This window comes from Stylophora pistillata, chromosome 2, assembly GCF_964205215.1.
Source record: "Stylophora pistillata chromosome 2, jaStyPist1.2, whole genome shotgun sequence".
Taxonomy (NCBI): Eukaryota; Metazoa; Cnidaria; class Anthozoa; order Scleractinia; family Pocilloporidae; genus Stylophora; species Stylophora pistillata.
In genome coordinates this window covers 57,576,507-57,604,480 of record NC_142520.1, presented here as the reverse complement: position 1 = coordinate 57,604,480, position 27,974 = coordinate 57,576,507, and the positions used below count along the sequence as shown (strand labels likewise).

At 38.2% G+C, this 27,974-nt stretch overlaps 1 protein-coding gene, 1 long non-coding RNA gene and 1 pseudogene across 2 annotated transcripts; all 3 read right to left on the bottom strand.

The window, feature by feature from the left end:
• The window catches only part of LOC148740617 (uncharacterized), a 1,045,961-nt pseudogene extending 1,032,899 nt beyond the window's left edge, over window positions 1-13,062 (bottom strand).
• Window positions 13,063-14,514: 1,452 nt separating this feature from the next.
• On the bottom strand, window positions 14,515-18,705 carry LOC148740616 (G protein-coupled receptor GRL101-like). Its single transcript, XM_088749840.1, has 7 exons — window positions 17,751-18,705; window positions 17,286-17,367; window positions 17,071-17,118; window positions 16,671-16,730; window positions 16,277-16,345; window positions 15,875-15,943; window positions 14,515-15,753 (listed from the first exon to the last, which is right to left on the bottom strand). Exons 1-7 carry the CDS (start codon window positions 18,690-18,692, stop codon window positions 15,686-15,688), a joined length of 1,338 nt encoding a protein of 445 aa, XP_088605966.1. The 5' UTR covers window positions 18,693-18,705; the 3' UTR covers window positions 14,515-15,685.
• Window positions 18,706-19,056: 351 nt separating this feature from the next.
• Window positions 19,057-19,691, bottom strand: LOC148740615 (uncharacterized). Its single transcript, XR_015996423.1, has 3 exons — window positions 19,420-19,691; window positions 19,207-19,278; window positions 19,057-19,100 (listed from the first exon to the last, which is right to left on the bottom strand). It is a non-coding gene; the product is annotated as an uncharacterized LOC148740615 (long non-coding RNA).
• Window positions 19,692-27,974: the final 8,283 nt, after the last annotated feature.

Genomic DNA, 27,974 nt, shown 5'->3' with positions numbered 1-27,974 from the left:
GCATCAAATCCGACGCGAAAAACGGACAACAATATCAGTTGAAGCGAATCGTGACGGCGCTGATGCCGAGTTTCCTTTTCCTTTGTTTTTCTCTTTTTCTGCCTCATTTAAGAGCTCTAGCCCATGGGAAAAGGTCGAAACATTGTCTTCGTTTTCGGAATAGCAGGCCGAGTTTCTGTTTGTAGCCATTATTGTCGCGAAATATATTATTTTTCCCCGCGCTAGCAATGGCCGCTCGCGCGAAAAAAAATTTTTTCTGGCGAAGTCGGATTTGCTGACGCTATCAGCGTGCACTATCGGGATTTTGAGCACGCTTACGTATAATGAATTTGATTGCGCGACTCTGCTAGCTATGTTCTAATATTATTTATTTACCTGGTAACAATTAATCAATTTTCAAAATACAGTGAAAACGTTCTCTGGCCAAAAGTTTTAGAAAACATAAGCTTTCGGCCGTCGGTCTACAGCCTTCCACGGATAAAACATGAGATACAAATTTCCGAATTACCCTTGGCCTCATTTTCAAAACGAGTCCTGGTGCTCATCTTTTCATATGATAATAAGTTTTCATTCACATGCAAATTAAAGAGACACGGTCACGGTCTGCGCATGCTCGTGTAGCCGATCGAAATTTGAAAAAGTCATCCTGACTTTTTCAAGTTGCATTCAGAAATTCAAAATGGCGTCTAGCGGAGGATCCGGGCATGGCGGTAAATGCATTAACTCAGGGCGGAAACGAAAGGTTGAAGACAGAGGGGAATACAAGAAAGCGTGGCTGAGAAACCATAAGCGTATTTATGTGGAAGAAAAGACATTTACGTTGGGGCTGCAGGAAAAATTTTATGCAGGTTATGAGTCATTCAGCGACTCATAACCTCATTCATCTGTACACAGCACGTTTCTCCCTTTGCACGGGCACCCACGAGAACTATTTTCTTTGCGCTTCGTCGTTCAAGCACTTTTACCTTTACAAAAGATCACCGAAGGTTCCTCAGTAAAAGAAATTCACTTTCATGAGCATTTGCTTTGGATAAACTTGATTTAAAGGCAAAATATATGCAGAATCCTTCAACTCACTGATATTTCCATAATGGCCGTCGAGCGTGACAAGTCTCGGAGAAAGTGTATGCTACTGCTCATGTCAACCCACGACAGTGTCCCTTTAAACTCATTTTCACAAGAATGGTTGAGCACCAGGCCTCGTTTTGAAAAAGAGGCTAAAGGTAATTAAGAAATGGGCTATTTACATTTCATGTTTTATCCGTGGAAGGCTGTAGATCGACAGCCGAAAACTTATGTTTTCTAAAACTTTTTGTCAAAGAACGTTTTCACTGTATTTTAATAGAGACCTTACGCAACAGGACGGCAGAAGAGAGAGGACGGCAAAAGATGATCATGTGACGCGCGTGACAACCTGATTCGTGAGCAGTTTGACGCATTTCCGGTTTGTGACTGCCGTCCTCTCGACGTTCACGACGTGAAAATAATGCGACTGAGGTTGTGAGGAAAACGTGAGTATTTTTATACTTTAATCTTTATCTAAACTTTCTTTTCTTTCGGGTAGAACATAGAAACATATCATTTCTTTAGTTATCAGCCTCTGAGTCTGGTGAAATATTTTTTTTAGACACGGAAACCAAGCAAGCTCGTTACATTGTACCGATTGTAAAAACAAAATGAAAACGTCCTCGTATTTGTTGCCGGATTCTTCAACTGTTTGCTTCCGAAAAAATTTGTCGTATTTCCAGTAAGGAATGTCAAGATTTTTTGACGTGTTTAAATCGTAGAGTAGCAGCATTTCCTCATCGTCGATCAAATCAAGGTCGTTTGCAAGTAAAAGTGCCTCCCTTGCCTCCCTGAATGTGGTCATTTTAGTTTCAGGTCTTGATCATGTCGTGTTGTGTTGCGTAAGGTTTGTTTACGATGGGGACGGCAACGTCAAACCTCGAGTGCTCGGCCCAGTACGCGCGCGGTTTGAGGACGCCGTCCACATCCACCCGTCCTGTTGCGTAAGGTCTCTAATGTCTCATCCTGGCTGCGCCTCAATTTTCAATCGTAATCAATTTTCGTATTCCCCTCAGGGCTTCACCGCCAGTTGTCTCTTCCGCGCGTGTGTCACTAGCCTAATCACGAGCTGAGTGTATCCTACGCAGGCCGGAATATTTAAGCGACATGAGCGGTATTCTCGCTTGACCAAAAACCTTATTAAGGTCTGTAAAAAATAATGGTTTTCACTCCTCTGGAATCGGCTTAAATTAGATATTTAGTCTCTTAACTTGATACTCTATTAATAATAATATTATTATATATTATTATTATACTCTATTAAAAAAGAAAGATAACAGTGCTTACAGAAAGCAATAATGAAACCCCAGAAGGTCCTTCCGGACACCATCTTCTTGTTTTCAGCTGATGGGCTGAAGGAAAGTTTTAAGAGTAAATGTCGGTAAAAATCAAAGAAATCGCGGACACAGCTCAAAATTCAATTTCGCTCATACTTTGTCCATTTGTAGGCTCTAGTCCCATACATATGACAGCAATGTCCGTTTGTTAAAATTCTCGCTTGTATAGGAGAAATCTACTTGAAACGGTTTACAATATTTTCTTGAACAAAACCTTTGAACTTGTCATAATTCGTAGCGCTGTCGAGTCAGCTCATCTAAGTTTTAAATTAGTTTCACACTAATCCTATTCGTCTGATGCTTCAGCAATTGATTGGCAGCACAACTAACTCATAACCTTTCCTTAAAAATAAAATATGATTTTTTTTTTCAAGTGCACCTACAACTGCTCTGAAATAGATTCGTTGGTACTTCAAACAAACGTGCCAAAAATGCCCGCAGTACGCAATGAAATCGACCAGGAAATCTTCTGAGCCATGTTCAAGGATAGCTTCAACTTTCTACCGTTTCATTTCCCTGAGATCTTTTGTATCTGTACAACAAGACATTCCTGAAGTAAGCCAATTTTCAGTATCCGCCATTTTGAAGTAATTAACACTTCACACGGCAGTTAAAAGTTTCCAATGTGAAGTTCCTCTAAATTATTAAGCGAAGCAAAATGAATGGAATATGTTAAATATGCACCAGAGCAAAATGTAGAGGTACACGTAACAGAAATGGGTCGAGAAACGTTTACAACATCTGCTGTGACTCACCTCTTCATCTCGTCTTTAAGTGTTTGGCTAGTCATGACATGTTAGTTTGTTTCGTGCTAAATTCTGCTTTCTCCTTTTCACAAGCGACCTTTGCTAATTAAGTCGGTTTCATGTCGGTGACGTTTCCTATCATAACACTTCTCGGTGTTGCACTTGTAGACATGAAAAGACCTGATACATTGCAACAATCGAGGACAGTTCAACGCGGTTCGATCACTTGACTGATCTGTCACGCAATTGAATAACAAGCATCATCGAAGCGGTGACAGCACTCTTATTAATGTTGGGAGAAGTAATTTTAAAAAGACCCACATATTAATTGCGTGCAAAGAATGAACCCAATTTTTTTTTAACATAGTGACACTCTTAAGTTAAGATCTGAGTTTTGCTTGACCTGCTCATGTAGGCTACCTATCTCTCGGCAAGGAACAAGAATATCACGTTAATGAGCAAAGTATTGCCAATTCATCATAGACGTGGACACGTAGTTGGGATTTTTGGCAGTTTGAATTTGAACAAAAATAAATCACCATAAAGCAACTTCCATCTAAACCGATTTATTTTCTTACTTTTACGGTGTACCATAAAAGCCCACACTTTAACGTCAATTTCACCGTGTCTTTTCCATTTTCGAACATTCTTGGAGGCGTGGCTCCTGATCTGACATTAGTGAGGTCACGTAAGGTTAGAAACTGGAAATAAATTATAGCTCTTGTAGGGAGAATTAATTGCTTGATATTATTAGCGTTTGAATAATATTCAACTGCTTGATATGCTTAAACTAATAACGTTTGAATAGCTTATATAAACCAGCCAAATTCGTTTTGATTCTATATAAAAAAAAGCAAATCGAATAAAAAAGAAAAATTGACTGCCAAGCATCGTATTTAGGCCTTTCCCGATTGGCTGAGCACCTTTTGAGCACTTTTGTGAGTTTGGGGCACTATTTTGCATTTTGAGCACCCTTAAGCACTTTTTCACACTTTGGGCAACATTTGAGCAATATTTCACATTTGGAGCAAATTTCGAGCAAATTTCGAGCACCATATGTCTTCTGAAACATTTTAAAGCAAAAACTGTGTGCCGCTCGCAACGAGAATCGTGTTCCAGGTCATAAATTTCAATAACTAATGACGTACTGGTCAAGAATAAAAGACCGCTGTCATGGAAAGGCACGTGGACTTATCCCTTGTTCTGTTCAGACTACTAAAATGTTTTGTTCCGACTACTAAAATATTTTGTTCAGACTACTAAAATAACTTCAAGCGAAAAGCACATGTTTTTTTTATATACCATAGTAGTAACGCAACAAAAAATGTCCTCAGTAGGGTGGTCCCGTCTTAAGTCCAGTCTCACTGGGGGGCGTGAGATCCTCCCACTGCGGGTCCGGGCTCGAAGATCCCTACTGAGCGTGAAAACAGAAGTTTCTGATTGGCTGATGTATCATGTATGTGTCATCTCAAATTTCTAAATCATCTGATGTACACTAGTAGTGCTGAATTCATTTACAATTCGTAACCGGCTTTAGTTTTTAAGAGCACAAATGGAAGCACTAAATCAGTCGCAAAACAATAGCACTGAAGGCGAAGAAGTGATTGATAAAATTACAATAACAGTAAATGCTGGAACATCCCTTAGTGCTCCAGAAAGTGCTTCGATAGCACGAAAGCGAAAAGTTCCGATCAACAAAGGGAAGAACAAGCAAAGAGGAAGCGTCAAAATCACCAATGTGAGTACAAGGGATCGTCTCAAAGAGTACCTAAACTAACACTCTGCCGTGGTAAAAGAAAAGCTTAGATGTGACGCCTGCGGCGAAGTTTTCAGTGATAAGAAAGGTTCTATTGAAAGACACACGAAAATCAAAGAAACATGAGAAGGGCCTGGCTGATATTGAGAGAAATAAATCAGAACAGCAATCCATCAAAGAATGGATTGCAGCCGGGTTTGTCGGAGGATCGAAGCAGTCTGCACATGGAGAACGCAGCGAACGTAAGGAGAAATGCGTAAGTAGAAAGTCTAACTTTTCCTTTTCAAACCTCAAAGACTACTTAAAATTCAAATAGCTGAAGCCGAGGAATGGCGAGGGTTATGAGGGACCGTGTAGAAACTTTGCTTTGGTGTTTATAAGCTCCAAACTGGCAATTTTACAAAACGTAAGCTTAAATATTTTAATTCACTCATTCACTGTGCACAGGATCGCTTACAATTTTTTTTCCAAACGTTGGAATCCCTCGTCCCTTTGAATGAAGTCATTTTGAGTTTTTAGACGTGCAAAAACTACTGCGAAGACGCTTAATTTATTGGTTTTAAACCTCTCAGCCGTACTAGGTTTGTAGTTCGCGTTGCTTAAAGTTGAATTTTGGCGGGCTACGGCGACGTACTCTCCCCAAGCCTCGTCAACCACGATAGCCGTAGCAGCGCCAGCCGTAGTGATTTGCTTAAACTCCCTAATTACCGTGCAATACGGTAACCTAAAAACACCCTTAGTGTAAGATAGATTAGATTCTCACGGAGACTTTTTCATCAACAAAATTAAAGCTACTCTTCATCAGAAAATAAGGAAGAGATATTTTGGGAGTATTATTTAGCAGATCACCTTAATTTTGTTTTTGTTTTTGTTTTTGTTTTTTTTTTTTGACACGCGCGCAAATAACTTTTTCAGAACCTCGCTTATTTATTCCTTTGGAATTTCAAAAAAAGATTGCCCTTGCCATGACAAGAACATGGCCATCATTTGTTCTACAGTGTCTGGGAATTTTTGTAACACTACTGACGCTTGAACAGGCAAAGCGTGGTACTACGAAAACATCAGAGAGGACTATTTGCTAAAATAAGCTCAATTTTCGTGTGACATCCAATAATCTTCAATTGTATTTTTATGGCGTGTAATATTCCTGTTGCAAGATACGAGGGGGAGTCCCTGACAAGATTGATTTTCCCATCTTGGATCAGGTCCACATTTTCCCGACCATCAATGAAAACGTACAAGCCATGCTTGAGAAAGGTTTATTGTTTTTTTGACGCAATCTCATTGAGACATTTTCTGAAAAGTTCTCAGAGGAAATTGAAATTGACAGCTAAAGAATTCACACTTCAGAGTGTCGCGCAAGCAGACGAAAAGAACTGTCACTGGAGTAGGATACGTACGATTACTAGTACGTTCAGATAAACCTTGCAGACATAACTAAATGAATACAACTTGGACATATCCTGCTTTTTAAAATATTAATAAGGTTTTAATCAACGAACCTCCTCATGCCAGTGATAATGATCTTTGGACAAACGTAAGTAAGTGAGTAAGTAAGTTTATTTATTCACGTTCAACACAAAAGAGCTTACGAAAAAGCTCGTAAGAACGTGCACGTGCTTAATACTAAAAAACATGTTATAGCATGTAATAAAAAGAATGAAAATCGTAATCTTCACAATTTATGATTTTTGACCCATCCCTTCCAACCCAAAAATGCGCAGTAAGAAATCTGCAACTACTATAACTAGTATGATGCATAATTCATCATTAATTAACCGTCCCTTCTAACCCGATTTATACACAAAATATGTAATACTGAAGAAATCCCCAACTACTATAGCTGTTATAATGTTCAATTAAATATCGGTAGCTCTTTAATCAGACATGCGTGCCGACAGTCTGCCGACGGATACATTATAGACACAGGTTGTTTAACACGCTACATAGTTTAAATTACTTATTATTTGATCAGTGTTTGTCATGGAAAAGCCGGAGTTTTCGTAGATTGTATATTCTGAAAAGTAAAACTAATAACTTAAATTCCCAGAAAGTAGATTTGCAACCGAAACCGAATGTATCAACAAAACGCAACTTTTTGGTACAGTAGTCACCAAATATCTTGTGTAAACAAACTGACAACAAGCAAAAGTCTGCCAGAGACTACCACCAATTTAATTAATTTTCTAGATAAGAAACAGAAACCAAGTCTTATCTTAAGTTAACTTATCATGTGTTAACTTCAAATGTACTTTTCGACATGCGATCAATTGTTTCTTGATGGTCAAGTTAGTTGAAACTTCAATATGGCGACTGCAGCAAATCTCGAAAATAAACAAACTTCAAACAAGGGTTACTGCAAAACCAAAAATTATCCCAAAAAATTGAAAGTATATCTGAGAACGTCTATCCTTAAACTGTATCTGCAATATGGTTATTAGGTTCTTTGCGTACCAACAAGCGTTTTTGGCAGTTGTTTTGGGGTACCGTAGAGCTATTGAAAAACAGCCGTAGGATGTCATCGAGAAGAAAATTCATAAAATATTTATAACGAGAACATATCTGCTTTTCATGTCATCAATGAACTGTTCAAGGCCCTAACCATAATGTTAGTGAAAGGTAAAATTCACAGATAATTTTCGACTTACGCTGGCAAGCCATGAAAGGTCAGAATTTCGCCATTTCGAATATCGAAATTTGGCTCGATCCGCACTCGACCGTTTTTATTCAATTACTCTCGAAAAAGTAAAGATTAGAAAAAACTAACCCTGTTTTGGTTACTTTGGTACAAGGGTCTATCAATACAGAAAGTATGAGCGAAATCGAGTTTTGGCTGTGTCCGCGATTTTGCTGATCATATCTGATTTCTACTGACAGTGCCTCTTAAATGTTGAGTCCGCTTTTAAAGAATTTGATCAGAATAACATTAAACGATGGATTATGCATTTTTTTCCGCCAGGTTAAGTGCCTTGTATGTTACCGGAATCTCATTATAGACCACAGATGCCGAGGCTGTTTCCTTCACATAGCAGTTAAAGACGACAAAGCGCAGCTATAACGAAGATCATTTTCTTTTTTATAGCACTGCTTTGCTTTACTAAAGTTTTAAAGGCAACTTCCTGTGTCATATTTCACTAGATTTGATAATAAGAACAATCTATATAACCATAATACCATGAAATTGTCCTTATGCCGTAAAAGAAGAGTTGTAAAGGAATTATTGTAGAAATGACTTCTCTCCTACCTTTACGATTACATGTTCTCCAATGATGTAATTTCTCCTGAGGTTCTTTTATTCTCCCTTGTATATGTACTTCTGCCTGTGTGTGCGCCACAAAGAACGTTTCGCGGCAAACAATTTACTGAATATAAAAACCTGAAAATGTTGTCATTTTTATCATCATTCCAATTTTAAAGAGTGGTGTAGGAAAAAAGTCAATGGTCACTATCTTTTCTTCCCTTTTGTAACGATAAGTGCTACATATGACGCCAGACCTGGGTAACGCTGAATTTATTTACAGCCCTTAAATGAAGACTGCATATGTAGTAATTCATATTTGCCTTGAATATTTGAATATCGAGTATTCACAAATACCAGTTTTTCTTTTAGAATTGAAAGACTGCCTTTCCCTCATTTCACTCATTGATGCTAAATTTTATCTTAAATTGTATCGAAATTTCAAACATCAAAAAGAAATAAATACCTGAAATGTATTTTCGCTGCTCCGGACCTTCACTTCAATTTACGGATCGAACGGTCTTTAAACAGCAACCAATTCATATACAGAAAGTTCGCCTGCATACAGCTGTTCCAGATCATTATCTTAAATGAATATTGTTCTGAAGAGGCTTTCCACTCATTTCAAGTCACTATGGATGACATTCTCCAACATCTGTCCATAAAATATCAGCAATTATACCTTCAACCAATTTTGCACTTTGATAAATATCATCGACGTGAGTCACCACCACATAATCAACTTTTAAAAAAAAAAAAAAAAATTACTCTTATGTCTTACAAAATGTAACGAGCTGCAAGCGCTCGAATAAGTCAACCCCTCTCTTTGAAGAGGGCGAGTTTTAGAAAGTGGTTTGACAGGAGATCACAGAATGTGCCCCAAGGCTACAATGGTGGTGAAGCCAGAATTTCGCAACCCCCCCTCCCCCCTCCCCTCCCCGCTCCGATATGAATTATCAGAGGGGAGGAATTATCATAGCTCAACGAGAGTCAATATTCGGTTAACCATTCTTCAGGTGTGTGTCTCTCAACTTCATTAAATACGGTGAACAGTATAGATTTTTGCTATTGGATAAGTTTTCATTGAGAGTCGATTTCCGCCGCTCTCTCGAGTCCGGTCTCTTCGGGGAGGAGCGCGGGCTGCGGTTCCCGAACAGCGGCTGGTAGTCGAGTCTATGTTCTTTCCCTATCTGTAATGTCTTGTTCATATCAAAGATGCAAATATAATATGCCAAGTAGTGTAATTTTTGTCAAATATGTAGTAGTGAATAAATTCATGTGTTCATCAGCGCACAAGACTTTAGGTGAACCGAGTTCATCAAATGCAGAATATGGAATCCAAAATATTTTGGCCCAGATACGATCCCAATACAAAGCTCAGACAAAGCGAGACAAAATAACGACTTGAAGGTGTTTGAGAGCGAAATTTAAAGTGTGAGTAGGCCATAACTAGTGTCACAAGCACTAAGAAATAAGAAAAAAAAAATATATCAAAAAAAAAAAATATCAGTAAAGCAGTAATGAAAGGAAATTAAAACGGATCAGAATGAAACAAATTCGTCGATTCATTCACTCGATGAGGTTGGTTGGTATTTCAAAACACGTTTGCCTCTTTGCTTTTTCTCGCCATGTCAAAATGATTACCAAAGTTATCATCGAATAATTAATATTCAAAATAAAAAGTAAAAAACACCCGCTTACAGAGCTATTATGAAAGTAAAATAAAAATATTTTCCATTACATATTGAAACTTGCCCATTAAATTAAAAATAAAAATAATATTCCATTCCTGCAGTTCGCACGGTTCAGTTGCTAACATCGAAGAGGAAATTTTCAAGTAATAACACACACAACTAAATAGAAAACGTATTGGTTTTCCGCAATCAAGCGGGCTAGGTTATAATTAGTTTAGTCTTCAATAAAACAAAACGCTGTCAACTGAGTCAATGTATACTGACACCTATAAGAAGGACGTTTTCAGTAATTACCTCTACACTTATTAGTGTTCTTTTGATACTGGTTAAAAAAACTTCATCGTTTTATCATCTTGCTGCGTGTTTTATTTGGCCAAAATTGTTCAAAACCCGACATCGGTAACTTGAATAATAATAATAATAATAATAATAATAATAATAATAATAATAATAATAATAATAATAAAGTCTTTATTCCAACATAAGATAAAAGTATATATCTTGTGTTACAATGAATTCGAAAAACTGCAACAGAAATCTACATACATATTATGAATTAAAAAGTATGTCATTAAAATAAATGGAGCTTAAATATCAACCTATCTACAAAGGTGCTCATAAAGCGCTGTGTATTAATTTCCGGTCGTGCGCAGCCTTTTTTCCTAAGATTGTGTACATATGTCTTCTGGACAGGAATAATGTCTTTCAGGGGGTGGCAATCCGTTGACTTTAGTTTCCTCAAAATGTTTCGGTCTTGTTTGTTTAAAAGGTTCTTCATAAAAACTGGAAATGAGATTAAACGGCGTTTATGACATCGGTCTAAAAAATTTGGTACAACCGTAAGATCGGACTCAGATGCTCCATAGACTGAAAGTGCATAGCTAAAATTAGGCAAAACAATGGATATAAAAGGATGATCAATCTCTGCCTGAGAGTAATGTTCCTTTCTCAATATTCGTAGCACGTGTAAACACTTGTTTGCTTTGACAAGCTTAGTTCTTACATGCTCATCAAATTTTTCGTCACTCTGTAAAGTTACTCCTAGTAAAACGAAGCTATTACATTGGGGAATATTATCAATTGGAGAGTATAGTACATTATGATTTTTCTTTCTAACAACCAGCTCTTTACATTTGAACTGTACATAAGAACTGTTCTACTAAGTCGGCAGACGGGTCACTATTCCTAGTGATAGGCGAAAGAATAGTGGAATCATCGCATATTTAAAAAGTATAGGGCAACCATTAAAAAAATCTCCAAATCATTAAAAATATATTAAAAAGATACGGTCCGCTTACACTACCTTGTGTGGTTCCTCTATTGACAGATTTCCACTGTCCTAAAGAATTATAACTAACAACAGGTTGTTGTCTTGCGTAGAGGAAACTATGATACCAATTGATAATGTACGGATTTAGAGGTAGCTGTTTCAGTTTGGTAGACAAAATAGCATGGTTCACAAAATCGAAAGCCTTACTGAAGTCCATGGTAAAAAATTCGCACTGCGCTGCAGTCACTACTATCTAAATACTTGTATGTCTGGTGCCGGATAGCGGGCAAGGTATTTGTGCAACTACCCGGCTGTCTATATGCAAATTGGGTGTGGCTCAGGTTGTTTTCAATGACTGACTGTGCTTGTGTACGATACACGACCCTCTCGAACAACCGCGCAATAACGGGAGTAACATTAATACCACAGTAGTCTGAGTCCTATATAGGCATGTTCACTTTGGGGAGAGGATTAACATTTGCCCTCTTCCAGGAGTCTGGCCATGTATGAGTAGACAGCGACAGATTCCAAACGTGAGTGACGACTGGTGTGAGTAGCTCAGCACAGTCTTTCCAGATCCAGTACGGGAGGTCGTCTGGTCCCTTGCCGTTTTCTTTACATGAACTAAGGTATTCCAAACACACCGCTCAGATACTTTCGGGGGCTTCACTGTCCGGGATATCCGTATCAATAGGTCTAACGTAAGTGTCATCATAGCACAGGTTGGCGAAGTAGTCGTTCAGACGAACTAGAGAGTTCTTGTCCAAATTTATCAACGATGACCTGCGACTGCGATAGGGCGTCCACGCCCTTCCACCACTCACCGCTACCAATGGCAGCCAGTTTTCTTCTGTTCCCGGTTATCAGCTCAGAAATGCGCTTATTAAATAAAGACAGACGTTCCTTGTTGTTTAAAGATATACGGGACTTAGTCCTCAGCATACACTTGACAAATAGGGACATCCAAACTGGGTCACGCGATGACATGCGTACAGATTTTTGCGGCATAAACTTATTCAGCACTGCACGAATCTTTTCATCAAGCACCTCGACCGCCTTGCTTATGTCCACCGCGTTGAGGACGTCATTCCAGTCCAGTGTAGGGAGTGCCATATAAAATGACTGTTTCCGATGTTCCCTACAGTCCCGCACAAGAACTTTGCGGCGCACAGGTTCAAGTTTTAATCCCGCCGGTAAAACAAAGCCTTCATGGTCTGTCTTAATAAGAATATGTATGGGATATGCTTGACCAAACACATCCGCTCGGTTGGTCATACAGTTATCCAAGCACGTGTTACCCCACGTGAGAAAATCAACCATAAAATCCCAGCCAGACAAAACCTTAAATTCCTGCATATCCAAACGATTTACATCGCCACCAAAGACAATAGCCGCCTCTGGGTGTTTGTTCAAAACAAGGTCCACAAAAGATATTACATAATTAATTAAGTCGAGATCCCGGTAGCTATGCTTGGGAGGATTATACAGGCCGCAAATTAGCATAATGTGATCGGACGGCAACAGCACTGTTAAAGCAATAACCTCATATAAATTGGACCGATAGACATCTAAGACTTTAAGACTGTCTCTCACATAGACTGCAACATCCCTTTTATTCCTTTTTTCCAAGTCTGCCCAACCTCTGTCCCGCCTGAACACTTGGTAATTTGGGATATTCACCACTGCGTCCGGCATATTAGTGAAAATATGAGTTTCGCTGACAATACACACATCAATGTCCTGAGATCTCAGGTCAGCCTCAAGTGCCACAGGTGCTCGTACACGACTTTTTGTTTTCGACAAGCCAAAAATGTTCGTAAAGAAACATTTTGGGACAGCGAGACCCTTTGATTTAGAGATGGATGTTTTGTCAGTTGTGTTGACAAGCGGAATGTGAATTAAGTTACTCCGATCCACTTTCCGACCTTCAGCCTTGACGAAACGGCGGCCTTGCATCACCGGGATTTTCTTGGTTGAGGTGGATCGTGAAATTCGAGCACTATGTTGCCTACGGTACTTCAGAATGCCGAGTGACTTGAACTGAGATAGAGCGGCCGGAGATGGCTTGAAAGCTTTGTTTCGGAGAGAAAAGAGTTCGGAGCATTTCAAAGACGCTGGCTTAGTTCGCGCATAGTTAGCAGAGGGGACTGGTTAGGAAACGCTGCAAACTTCAAAGACCCGGCCTATTGTCTGTTCCCTGAGCTTCGCTTGAACGTCACGTGACCAATGACCCTGCACAGAACCAAAACAACATGGGGGACATGAACGTCTTATTTTTCTTCGGCGACGATTTTGATGCCATATTGAGAACTTTGGAAAACGAGGAAGAATTACAAGTCCCTTCTACTAACTATGGTTCGCGTTAACATCGGCTAGTTCTTATTAACTCCTCCGAAACTCCTGTCTGTCTCTGGACCCGGTTGTGACTCGACCTCTATATCTATAGTGATACCTAGCGTGAGATATTTCTCCGGTACTGCAAGCAAGGTTAGACCATGGACGCCCCACAACACCACCAGCCGGCGAACTCTAAATTTGGGAGTAGTGGACTTGGATAAAATATATATGTTTGTGAAGCCAAGGACTTTCAGCTCCCCTAGAGGGATAATTGTAGGAGTCTTGGGCAGCTTTCAAAACAAAAAGAACACCAAAAATGGTAACTAGGCGAAGAGCTCCAGAAAACGTGGCAGCCATGTTGGCGCCTTTACAAAGTCATAATTTAAGTCCAAATATATCATATTCAGTCATATCTATTTAAATAAATTCAATTACATCAGGAATATATGTTAAGCCTCGTTTCTAGCCAGATTTTGTTGATAACAATAAATGAAATTTAGATTTAGATCGCAATGTGTTATGTAAATTAAACTTCAAATCCTATAAAACCTCCTAGCTTTTCACTCTTTAGACAGCTGGATCTCCATCAACTTCCGTTACGTTATTTCCCTCACCAAGAGACGTTTAGTGAGCTAACCAAGAAAAGTTAGCTCACTAATTTTTTTTTTTCATCATTCATCGTTTTATCATTATTTTTTTAGGATTGTTAGAAAAAATAGACGTCGAGGGAAAAAATTTAAGATCGTTTACTACGTTTGGGGAGGCGGGGGGGGAGGAGGTGGGGTGGCGTAGCTGGCATCGTATGGTCGAGGTGGCAATTTGTTCAGCATTGACAACTTAAGTGAATTTTTCATAAAAATTGTGATCAGGGTTTGACAGGCCAGCCATGTTATTTATTCTTTTCCTTAAGCCTGCACGGTTTGAACGAATGCAGGGAACAATTTCGATAGGCAAGAAAAGAGCTTTTGATTTACAATCCAGATCCAACTACATCATAAATGATATTTTTCTCCCTTTCGCTTTTTATCTCGTTCGGTAAAACACGAAAAAACACTTCATGTATCATTGATATTGATTTTTAATAGCTTCAACTGATTTTTGTTTTTTGCTATTCCTCAGTAACTATACTACTAACTACGACCTGCTCTTAAATGCAAACTAACTTAAACAGACATATGTTAATCTTAACTCCTAAATAAGACAGAAAAGTCATCTCGACGTAAAGACAATGAGTAATGTGAATAATCTTATTGCAAAGTAGTTAGGTTACTTCGCTGTATCAGCTGCACCGCTACTTTCTTTCTATTTTCCAACCTTGCCAATTGAAATATCCTACCTAAAATTTTTGGCTGCATTATTATTAGTAATTGATTAAATAAAACACAAGATCAATAATATCATTTGGAGTAAACAAACGGAGGCTATACATGTTCTTCATAATCAGTTCCCAGCGGTTTTAACCACGTAGAAGATACACTTAGTGGATGGTTTATTTTCTTTCCCGTAATGCTATGGTCTGCCCGCTATACATGGCTTAAATAAGGATTCTCCAGGGTAGCCCTGACTCATGCTAGAGGTCTGCTCAAGATCATCGTATTTACCCGTCAGAGATATAAAGTATTGCGAGGCTTGCTAAGATTTACTAGCATATGTGAATACCATTTCGACTGTTCTTTCTAATTAATATTTCTATCCTCTATTATCATTTTCTGGCAAACAAAGGACATATCTCTTGGTTTTAAACATGGAGAACAACCGATTGAATCAGTAGGCCAGTGGTGTCCAACAAGATCACATTTTTATGAAATGATAAGCCTTGAAAAAAAGTTTCCCGTGATCTCACCAGGAAAAGTAAGAAGCTATCCTTGCTTTATTGTGTTCGACCAAAATATTATTAGTAAAATTCTTCTTTCTGCATTTCACCATTCGTTGATAATCCAACATAATGCTCTTTGTTGTTCAATGGTGTACTACAACGAGAAATATCTTGTTAGATGTCAGGGATACATCTATTCCTAAAATTTTAGTCCTGATATTCAGATAACCTTACCTAGCAATTTCAGTGAGTTATACGGCGAGCAGGTTACTAGAATTAACAGTTCTATGAGCTAGACGTATTATCCTGGCTCGTGATATCGAAGTCTCGTGACTACTGTAATCACAATGAAACATAAGTAGGAATAGATCTAAAAAGTTTAGGATTTGCCTTTTTTTAGCTTTATATCCTTTCATCGACCAATGATTACAATAAAGTATCATATTCCAGATCATCTTCTTCAATATCATCTTCTTCTCCTTCGTGATCTTCTTCTAAAAGAAGTTGAAAGGGAAAAAAATTAGAAGAGACCACAATAACACTACCAGAATGAATCGTTCATATTTAACTTTATGTTATTGTTCAACTAACAGAAATAGAGGAGTTATGAAGAACCTTGTTCCTGAGGTGGCATTGCCAAAGCCTGAATTTCCATCATCTCAGCTCCTTGCTGAACACAGAAAACTAAATGAAAAATAAACACAGAAAAATAAATGAGTGAATAAGCCTCTTGATGTAAGAACAAAGCACGACAGAAACGATTTTTGAAACTGTAAGACAATTGTTTGAATGTATTCAATGATCTTGATATTGATATAAACATTGTAAATAAAAAAATTATATTAATAATTGTAATAATTATGATGAGATCAACGTTTGTGAATATTTGAAATTCATACATGTGGGGTGCGGTAGTGGCCTGAATTTGTTCTGGCCTTATTTTCACTACTCCTTAAGTAGTGTTTGTTATTGCGGCGAAGATCGCTCTCATACTGATATAGTGAGATCATTACGTACTTTCCTGGTGAAATCGTTCTTCAATTCCAACTTGATAATCGCCATGCTGCTCTTGGTTGACTTGTTCGTCTTGATCAATGGACAGAAAACAAGAGCGAAATAGTTAAATCATGTACTGAGAAGACAGACGATTTCGAGACCAGTGATGTACATAATGGTAATTAGATGCAAAAGTAGTTGTAGCGAACGACAACTTAAAAAAATTATGTCAAAATGCTCTTGAAGTTCTATCTTGATGAGCTTTGGTACAACTCTCCGCCAAAGTTCTTTGTGTTGTTTTTTTTCTTCCAAAAACTAATAAAAAAAAAAAACAGTCAGGCGTTTAAGTCAAGAGACCTTCAATTGACGTCTACTTCGTTTGGGACACTAATTGAACAAATTCAAGGTTAAACACCTTGTTGTGGCTGTTGCAATCCAAGAACCTGCATTTCTACGGCCTCTCCTTGTTGTTCATCTGAGGAAACAAAGATAAAGGAGGAAGACAGGCAAAAAGTTATTGAAACGAACGAAAACTTAAAAAAGATATTTCGAAATGCTACTGAGGTTCTGTCTTGATGAACCTTGATGCATTTCCCTACCGAAAAGAGACGGGTGTTTTTAGCCAAGAGACCTTTGATTAGTATCTACTTCGTTTGGGATACTAATCGAACAAACTAAAGGTTAAACACCTTTTTGTGGTTGGGAAACAAAGATAAAAGCGAATTGGAGGACAACATCATGAAAATAAAAATGTACATGGAAATGTTACTTGAGGAAGATGCAGTGGCATAAAGAACTCAGTAAAATGCTGTTACCTTCTTGTGGCCCGTTGTCCTCAATCCCCTGTGGATCTTGTTGTTGTCCTTATAAAATAAGGCATGTGTAACTCAATAGATTAATACTGTTGCAAAATGATATTTATTTAAAAAATGGCGCTAGTCTCAGAAAGAAAGCTTCGCTAATAAGAGAAAAGTTCACGATTTTATTCTATAAGCTTATGTAATACAAGAATAGAAAAAGAAGTTACTACCATCTTGCATTTCACTGCAGTGAAAAGTGCTGCGTAAGAAGCTTCTCAGCTTTGATACTTTGCCTCCCAGATACTCTTGCACCTGGAGAGGAAAGGAAATTAGCCTATAACGACATTCATCGACTGACCATTTCCCCTTACCAACTGTTAGAAGGTGAAAAGTACCAAAACATGAAAAGTAACCGTCTAGCCCAGGAAACCCATATACAGCGTATTAAAGAGCCCGGTGTATTACCCACTAAACCACCGGGTTCCCCCTCAAATTATTTAGATTTCAAAGATGATAAAGAAATGTGATTCTTTACCTTTAATGCTGCTAATGTGTACAAAAGCGGGTTTATCGCTGAATTGATGGGCAGGGCAAACACAGTGTGTTTTAGAATCCGTGCAGCGTGTTGACCGCTAAACCACCGGGCCTTCCCTGTTTTAGAGTTCAAACATGATTAAAATAAAGTTACCCTATACCTTTGGTGTTGCTAACGTGTACAGTATCGGGTTTATCGCTGAATTGATGGGCAAAGCAAAGACGGCAATCCACACAGCCAGATCTCCTGGGGTTTTGTACATCTTTTCCAAAACCGACCTCAGACCAAACACGATGATTGGCATCCAGCAGAGACAATCAGTAAAGATGATAAAGGACACTCTTTTGGCCAGACCTGTCTCCCTCCTTGTGTTGGCTGATTGGTTTTTGACCCGCACTCTGCTTATGAATATGGCGAGGTATGCAGCTGTAATGAATACGAAGAGGAAGAAATTGAGGCCAACAAAAACAGATACAGAGTACTCCCAGCCTGCCGTTTTTTCAGGAGAGAGCTGCAAGGGAAGGCAAACAACGCTTTTTCCGTAGTAGTTGTGATAAGTTTCTAAATCCTCGAAGTATCTCAGGCCAAACATTGGAAAGAATGCCAGGAGGAAGCCGAGGAGCCATATGATGGCACAAAGGATGTGAGTCATCTTACGAGAAAGTGTTCCACCTCTGAACGGGAACACAATGTTCTTGAGTCGGTCTGCAGATATCAAAGCCATCAGCATCAGAGAGACCTCACTGGATAGCAAAGAAGTAGCCCCAGTTATCTGGCAAGCCAAGCCAGACCGCCACTGAAAGTCATATAAGTAATACTCTCCTCTCCACGACAAATCTTTGACACCAAGTGTGATTAAGTAAGCTCCCATCAAACCATCGGAGACTGCCAAGTGCAATAACATGATTGACTGCACCGTGTTTGTATCCTTAAAGATTAAACGCCATGTAATGACAAACACAGACCCAGCCAGGGAAAGAGAGCCGATTGCCCAAATGCTCTTCCTCGGGGTTGGGCTCTTGATCATGCTCTCACAATTAGCGAAGTCATCGTTGTATATGAAAGCACAGTCAGCGTCCTCCTTGCGGATATGACAGCACATCAGATTCGAGTCAAAACTCCTGCAGTCGTAAAACACATGTCATTGTAATAATTATAAGCTTATAGCCTAAAGCAACAATGTATGTCGCAAGGCTGGGTATCATTAGAGTGCGAGACGGGCCTATCAAAATTTATTTCCTGGAATAAACAGTTAAAAGAGTTGAGAAAGTCGACCAAAGTTATATAAGGTTGAGGAAAGAAAGGACAAAATCATTTGTCCAGAGCGCTCTGTTTACAATCACTTAAATTAAAGTACCCCAGACGCTGCCTACTCATAATAATTAGCTTTTCTCATAGACTGTAAATTGAAGTTTTAATCATATGAAAACCCTACACTCGCAGTATATCCTTCAGCACTTCACTGAAAAATCCATTTGGAATCTCCCTCATCTGGTTGTAATGCATATATCTGAAAATGAGATTGAGGTGAATTCAATAAATAGGATGGAAGTCTATAGTCTTGAACCACTTTTTACATCTCGATTGTCATATTAATTTGTTAAGTTAACACTCACAGAATTTCCAACTGTTTAATTTCTTTGAAATTGTCGATGGAAACTTCGGTCAATTTATTATCAAAGATTTCTCTGACAGAAATAAAGATAAAACAATCCATCAGCGCAACAGCAATGATACCATTTTTCAGCATTGATGTGTGGATTTAAAACTAAAAGTTAAGTGCGAATATTAGGAATGCAAAACTACCATAATATACATTGTCAACTTACATTATCAAAAGCTTTCTCAGATCTTTGAAAATTCCTGTTGGCAAATAACTGAGTTTGTTTCCCGATAAATAGCTAGTGAGAAAATGCAAAATGTTTTCACTATTTTCATAAGAGGGAAAATAATTTAAAACAATTTTCAATGTAATTACATTGGTTTTTTACAGTTTTTGGTCATTTGTAGTGAAGCATCGTCATTGCATTAACTTTACAATTAATTTCCAAATCCCGGCTATTAATTCTAAACCGGCCTATCCCCTACTATCATCATTGTTATCTTCAAGCAGGTTCTCCAGTTATCTCCACAGACCCTCCGCAGGCATTTATTACAGAAATTCCGGAGAAACATAGAGAAGTCATAACACAGGGCCTCAAATTTCCATAAATTGGAAAACGAGACCGGTCCCAGCGTATGTTGCAGGCAATTTCGATAAGGAACAAATCCGTCACTCAGGCTGAGGCATAAAAATCAGCGTAACAACATATTCAAAACCTAGAAACTAAATGCCTAAACTACTTAGACATACAAGAACTACTTACACGTTAAGCAGCTTCGCCAGTCCCCGAAATTGTTTGGGATGGAGCTTCTGTAACTTGTTCTTGTCCATTTTTCTGTTAAATTGCCAATTGTATACCCGTTCATGGCAGGTTTTTTCTTCTTCTTTTTGATCATTTAAAAGTCGAATGTTATGTGAGTGGTAAATATTGAGTGCCTTTCTAGTAAATGCCCGAAAACCACTGCCAGAGTAATCGCAACAAATTCATCGTACAGTCAATGTCAATACTGTGACAAGCAAACGACTTCAATTGCAAGCGCGGGAAAAAGCTACTGTCGAAGACGCGGTTGGTTTTTTTTTGTATCCGACCGACTGAGAGAATGGCACAAGTTTTAAAATTGGTCACAAATGAAATCAAAAGGAGAGCAATCCTTGACGATTAAATTGCTCTATCTTTGACCTCCCAGAGCTCAAAAATTGTCCAATTCGAAAGCAATTCTGGAAAAGTCTAGCCGAACAAATTTTTGTTTCCATTATTTACATGCAGCAACTCTTTTTTTCAAATTTTCTTCGAGTGTTTCATTTTTCAAATCATAAATCAATCAGGATCAAAGGAGATTTCTTAAGACATTTACACAATCGTGTAAAAGGACATAAAAAACAATCCTCCGTCAGTGCTAAACACTATAAGAACATGCACGGGACAATGGCTCAGGACCTGCTAAAGCGTTTCGAAGTGCTTAAGAAATGCAGAAACAAATTTCACTGCTTAGTGTACGAAATGCTTTTATAAGAGCGTTAAAGCCAAATCTCAACGTGCAATCAGACTCCATTCGAACGAAAGTATTTTTGTAATATAAATCAATTAATCGATCAATCGACTAAAAAAAAAATTAAAAATCAATCAATAATTCAAACTACCCATCACTACTCACAATGTCCTGAGCTGGGTTAGGTTAGCAAATATCGATGGCGGTAATTCTTCAATTTGGTTGTTGGATAAAATACTACAAGAATAGAAAGGTTAGCAAGACGCTAACAAATGATACTTGTGATGTATAGGAAAAACCCGCAGTTTGCGTTGTACAGCGAATATAAAAGTTAGACTATGATGACAAGTGGTAAGATGAAAGAAATCTTGTTTGGCGACTTACAGTTTTTTGAGTTGCGATAGATTGCTAAAGATATCCTGTGGCAGATTCTCAATTTTGTTATTAGACAGATCTCTGAAAGGTTTAACAAGTAATTGCATTAGAACTTTTAAAAACAAAGCAAAGTCGAGTGGAATTTTATTTGCATAATCAGTGAAACAGTACGGGGAAAAGAGTTTTCTTCTCTCTTCTTTTAAAAACTCTAGCGATACATTGAATTAGACCTTTGTTGTATGCAATGTAACTATCGCTTTTTTATAGAAAAAGTACACCAAGCCTATCCGGTTTGTTTTCACGAGCTTTTTCAAGCATTCTGAAACAAATTATTCAACGTAAAATGTTATTTATTGTAATTGATCGAAGGAAAAGGAAATCAAGATCGAGCAGTGGAACCCAGGACTACCTAAAAACAGCTCCACGTAATGGTCAGGACGGGATTCAAGCAGGACCAGCGCTATCGAGTCCAACACTCTTATCGTGCGGTCACGCTTCCTTCCAAATGTTCCTCTATTTCGATCAGTGACTAGTTTATTCACTGCATACTCTTCATAGGATTACGGCTTAAATGGGACATGATCACGTTTCTTTTCTTATCTTAGGAGGAGCAGAAAATTGATCAAAAGTAAATACAATGTAAAGACGTAGTATTTCATTAAGCATGTACTCACAGCTCACGCAAATTAGTCAAATCTTTGAACACTTCTTTGGGTAGCGTTCCAATACTGTTTTCTTCAAGCCATCTGATTAAAAGTTAAAGTATCTCAGTTAATTTTCGTTACATCGTTCATTTATGGCGAGTTTTCCACCTCGATTTCAGATACTCAATTCCGTCCGACACTTTATTGAAGTTGATCTCTGATCATTTTTGATAAGTCTGCGGTAGCTCGAATGCAAACCAGCTTTCTTTTTTCGTAGAGTGCCACACTGCAGTTATTAATTGTTTAGTAATTGGAGACATTTTTTTTTCGCGTTATTTTGCCCATTCATCCAATTAGCACATTACACGGTACATGATCTCTTACAGCAATATTTTTGCATTGTCCTTTTTTCTAAAAAACACATTAATTTTTCCATTTTCAGTTTGCATAGATCCGAACTGCTCCACAAAGGATCTTAACTATTTTCATTTTGTATATTGATGTTTTCCTTTAATTAACTCACAGGTGTGTCAATTGTCGTAAACCATCGAACAGACCCTCTTGTATCTCTTTTAGGTTGTTGTTGTTAAGTTTTCTGTGTAGGAGTTGAGAAGTTAAAAATTGTTATAATTACTTTTGTCAATTTGAACTTACTTACTTGACTTTAATCACTTTGAATTGGCTGGAAAATCTCATCGGACTGATAGGCTCTCTGTAGCGCAGAATTTAGGAACTAACAAGCATTGGGTTCGAAAGTAATTTTTTCGGCATTGAACCGACCCTTGTTTTAATTTTCCAACATGAGGCACTTTCATAAGAGGCTAGCCTTTTGAGGCACACAATCTTGGACCACTTTTCGTATTTTGTAAGATGTAGCCATTATGTCCTTCATAATCATTGATTATAGGAGACCTTTATGGGTCTGTGTGTAACACAGGTTTGTAAGGGTTGAAAATCCGCTCGTTGAAATGGAACATGCACTACTTGATGACAAACTGTGTTGACAATACTAATAACAATATGAGAAGACGAATTTCACTTACAGCCACTCTAGCTTGAATGGTTGGGAAAATAAATCGCCTCGGAAATTCTTGATCTTGTTGCCGTATAACCACCTGTAAGTTTTAAAATCTTTGTAATCCCAATACGTGGAAATGTATAAATCCTCTTCGCGTTTACCTAAGATACTGGCGAAAAGAGAAATGCGGATTGCGAGGCCCGTTTTAAGGTGCGCGCGCTTTTGCTGATACAATTCAGCGCGCGCACAGGGATTGCAAAAAACAAACATGCCGTCTATAGAGCGGTCATTTTATTTACTCAACATGTACCCGCACTATCTGTGTAATATTTTTCTCTATAGTTGGCGCAGCGTATTGAAGGCTTTAACCTTTTATTACAAAGATATCTTAATCAGGGTTAGCGGTGCAAAGAACCCAGCAATTTTCAGCTTTTTCGTCTTTACCGAAAGAACCCAGTTAAATACAGCGCATGCGTAGTAAGTAAAAAAATTGCGATTGAATGGAATATTGCTTTCTCGGAAATATGCCTATTTCTTAAGAACCACTCATTAGAATCTCACGAAATTTGGCACAAAAATACTTTAGGAAATAAGTAACTGGAGTATTGAAAAAAAATGATTTTAAACAAAGGAAACTATAGAAAATCGAGTGAACCTTCAACAAGGGATAATTAAAGATTTCTCTGTTAAATTGTTAGCAAAATGGTGTTAACTTGTGAGTATCGTTACAAGCTCGTTGCATGCAAATTATAAAGAGAATCTAATGACTAGATTTTCTACAAAGAAACAAAACCGATTTTAATTCAGGCCTGTTGATATCTATTCATGTCGCCACGGCAAAGGCACATACTTCAGCTTAACTATAAATAAAAACCAAGTTTGTGTTGTTAACTTGCTTGCTGCCAGTTTTGGCGACTGAGAGATCAAGGGTTTTAGAGAAAATGGTGAAAGAAACAAAGGTATCAAAGACTGTGTTCAGCCACCTTAAGAGGGAGGTCTTGCGGGTTCTTTTAAATCATTTTTTGTCTAAGTCTAAGTCTAAGTCCCTTTTTGATAACAGTGTTTGATGTGGACCTAGTTTGTTCGTGGCCCAGATCATGGGATTGTCCACGTCAACAATGTTAATTTTATTTCTTAGCTTCTTTATATCTGAAAATCAGTGTAGTTTTTAAAACCACGATTCCCACGGGAGCATCCCATAGGTGTTAGTGTCCCGTTCAGACCTTTTCCTGATGGTCTTCTTTCCCTTTAGTTAATCTACTTATTTCTTCTTATTCTGTAAATAGTAGGTCTTCATTCATCAATCTCTTTGTCGCTTCTCTCCACCTCTCCTTTTCATACGGGCTATGCTTATACAAATAAAACAAAGTTAATTTGCTTTAATGAAGGTATGTTACTCTCTTCTGTCCAATACGGTCCATTTACAAACCGTCCCACCCCTTTCACTTTCTTTATGGCTAACTACACCTTGTAAGCTTGAGGACCTTCTTGATCACATCTGATAAATAATAAGATAAAACTCTTAGCACAATCAACAGAGGCATGAACATCAATTACTTACAGTCCGGTCAACTCAGAGTTGTTATTGAAGACTCCAGGTGGTAGCTCCTTTATCTCGTTGTTACCCAACTCCCTACCAAAAAGATATTTCCTTGATTTCAGTTGAAACTTTTAACTCTTATGTATTGTCGCAAACCTTTTTTTTCTCTTGGATTAACAGTTTATTCGAGTCATGTCCAAATAAAAGAACCGCGTTTGCAATAACATTGATATGACCGATATATGATCACTCCAAGATGCTAATTTACAAGCGAACCCAACTCTATGTCACTCGCCTTAGTGTCGGTGACCATACTTATCAAACATGAAGACATATTCACTCATATTCAACAAATAACGGAACTTTGAGCACATCTCGATCATGAGCCAGTAAAAAAGTAACCTTTAAAATATTCTATACAACCACTGTTTAAAGAAAAGTTGCCCTATTCAATTCTTCACTGCCACTAATGCAAGCTTGATTCACCAAAAACAGTCAGTTTTCAGCGTAAATTCATTTTTGACTCGATGTTGCTGCGAGTCTCCTCGGAGCACGTGATGATATAATGTAACTCTTGTCAATAGCCAATTTTATCCTTTTTCCACCACGTATTGTAAAAAACTATGCCACTGTCAGAGCACCATGCGTATATTGAAGAGTTGTAAAATGTTGCCACGAAAGTGAAGTTTTGCACTAAGAGCGGTTGTAGCTTGACCGATAAATCAAATATACCACAATTAGCTTAAAAACCATCCTCGACCCTATTGTCCTCGCCATGAATGAAGCTTGAGAAAAATTTTGCCGACTTAAGTCAATGAAAAGAATGAAAAGATGATCTTTGTAATCTTTAACTTTTATTGCTTACAGAAACGAAGAAACTAAGCGGAAAATTATTTCACCCTGGATTTGTTCTAAGTAAGTAAACTAGCTTTCCGGTGTCAATCATTTGCTACGTGATGTGTTTTCTTTTGAATAAACAAATTATATTTGCCTTCGGTGGCATCCATAAAACTCTCTCTTTTCTTGAATGAAATTCAAACAAAGACTAATCCTAGTGGATATAAGGTTCCAAAAACTAGGGAATATCACTTGTGAAATAGGGAGGGGGGGGGGGGAAGCGTTGGGAGTAAGAGTGTTGCAAAAGATTATCTAAATAATTTGTACAAACGACTTTTCACTTACAGCCACTCCAGCTTGACTAATTTGGAAAATACATCGCCTTGTAAATTCTCAATCCTGTTGCCGTATAAATTCCTGTAAGTTTCACAACTTGATATTACTAAATTAATACGTGGAAATTTATAAATCCTGTTCACGTTTGATTGAGATACTGACGTACAAAGAAACGCGAAGTTCAAGGCCCGTCTTAAGCTGTGGGAACGCTTGAAGGTTCTTTAAATCATTTTATAAATTAATTATAAGTCCTTTGCAATATCAAGTTTTGCTGAGGACTTGGTTTGTGCGTGGTCCTTCTCATGGGATGGTCTTTGTCACCATCTTTAACGCTATTTCCTTGCTTTCTTACATCCGTATGTTTGTCAATTTTCAACCCTCAATTTCCATGTTTTCTTCACCATGAATTAAGCTTGAAGAAAATTTGACTGACTTAAGTAAATGAAAAGAATGCAAACATGATCTTTGTAATCAGAAACTTTCATTACTTACAGAAACTAAGAAACTAAGCGGAAAAGGATTTTACTCTAGATGTAAAGTTTGTTCTAAGTAAGTAAACGAGCTTTCCAGTGTCAATCATTTGCTGCGTGGGATGTTTTCTTTTGGGTGTTCTCTGGTGTGAATTCATGAATAAACAAATTTTATTTGCCTTCTGTAACATCCCTAAAACTCTTTCTTTTCTCGAGTGAAATTCAGACGAAGACTAATTTTAGCGCATATAAGGTTCCAAAATTGGGGAAAATCACACGTGGGAGAGGGAGGAGGGGGAGGGGGTAGTACTGGGAGTAAGTGTTGCAAAAGTTTTTTCAAATCATTTGTGCAGACGACTTTACACTTACAGCCACTGGAGCTTGACTAACTGGGAAAATACATTGCGTTCTAAACTCTGGATCTTGTTGCCGTATAAATCCCTGTCAGTTTTAAAACTTAGTATTACTAATACGTGGAAATTCATAAATCCTGTTCGCGTTTGATTGAGATACTAACGTAACTCAGGCCATTTAAGATGCATTAAAGCTTTGTCACTATCCATACATCTTGAAACAATTTTGGATGCCCTTCTTTGACAATTATCCAGCAGTCTGGCATTACCCACCCCACAACAGTTCCATGTGTACAGTGTCGCCAGAGTCAAAAATTGGACGGATAAATGATAGATATAAAGTGTTGGCAGCATGAAAAGTTAAATCTTTTCGTGATCGAGGTAGCATACCTAATCTTTTGCCAGCTTTAGATAAAATATACTGAATGTGGGGAGCCCAAGAAATAGTCTCATCAAATATAATACCAAGATAAGTGAACATGTTTATCCGTTTTAAACTTTGTCCGTGAAAAGTAATATCAAAGTCTTTATGTTTGGACAGTTTAGAATTAGTTCAAAACAACATGGCTTCAGTCTCGGTGGTATTAAGAAACAAGCTGTTCACTTGAAGCCATTCCCCCAATGTATTCAGGTCTTGTTCAGATTGTCTTCGATGACTTTAGAGTTAGATCCGGCACAAAACAGAACGGTATCATCTGCGTACATAAGCACATTACAAATCTTAATGGAGCGCGGCAAATTGTTGATATGAATAACAGAGTAGAGGGCCCAATATGGAACCTTGTGGCACACCAGATATTAGGGACCTTAAGAAACTACGACGGCGACGCCAAGGAAGACCTCGATTAAAAAATGAATTTATAGTCTAAGTTAGAATTTCAAAAATGGCTACAGGAGCTTACTGTCTCATATAGCGCCACAGCTCAACTTCCGCATGACGTATAAAGTAGCCGTTGAGTTCCAAATGGAAATTAAAATAATTTGCCGTCGCGCTTTCGGTTCGCAGACGACGCAAATTTTGGCGATTTCACGTTGTTGTTTTGCATACGACGGCTATGAAATGTACAAAGATTCAAAACGCACGTGCTGAGCTACTGTTCTGCCAATTAGATCTCTTGTTTTCCTCGTCCTCGTTGCCGTCGCCGTCGTGGTTTCTTAAGGTCCCTATTATGTGGAGCGGGGCAAATTGTTGATATGAATAACAAAGAGTAGAAGGCCCAATATGGAACCTCGTGGAACACCAGATATTATGTGTAGAGGATCAGACGAGGCACCGCCGACGCCAACAACTTGGGTGCCGTCAGACAGATAGTTTTCAAACCAGTTTAGCTCTTTGCCTTTGATTCCAAGAAAGTGCAGTTTCCTCAACAAAACAGAATCTATTGTATCGAATGCCTTACGCAAGTCCAAAAAAACTGCTCCCATCATAAAACCCTGATCAATATTTCGTCGGATTGTGTCCGCGAAAGATAGAGCTGCAAATGTTGTTGAGTGTTACTTGCGAAATCCACACTGGAATGGACTAAGTAGACGGTTTTCTTGCAAATAACTTAATAGTTGAGTATGCACCCCTCGTTCAAGTAACTTTGATATTGCGGGTAAGATAGATATGGGGCAATAATTGTCAGCATTGTCTTTCCTCCCTTTCTTAAATAATGGAATTACATAAGCAGCCTTCCAGTTGTCAGGAACTTTGCTCTGAGATAGTAAAGCATTAA

Coding starts and splice junctions, on each gene's coding strand:
- LOC148740616 (XM_088749840.1), bottom strand. CDS start 18,692: ATGTGCTGTCATATCCGCAAGGAGGACGCTGACTGTGCTTTCATATAC. Junction 16,731..17,070: donor GGACAACGGGCCACAAGAAG/GTAACAGCATTT, acceptor TTGTTTCCTCAG/ATGAACAACAAGGAGAGGCC. Junction 15,754..15,874: donor AATGCCACCTCAGGAACAAG/GTTCTTCATAAC, acceptor AACTTCTTTTAG/AAGAAGATCACGAAGGAGAA.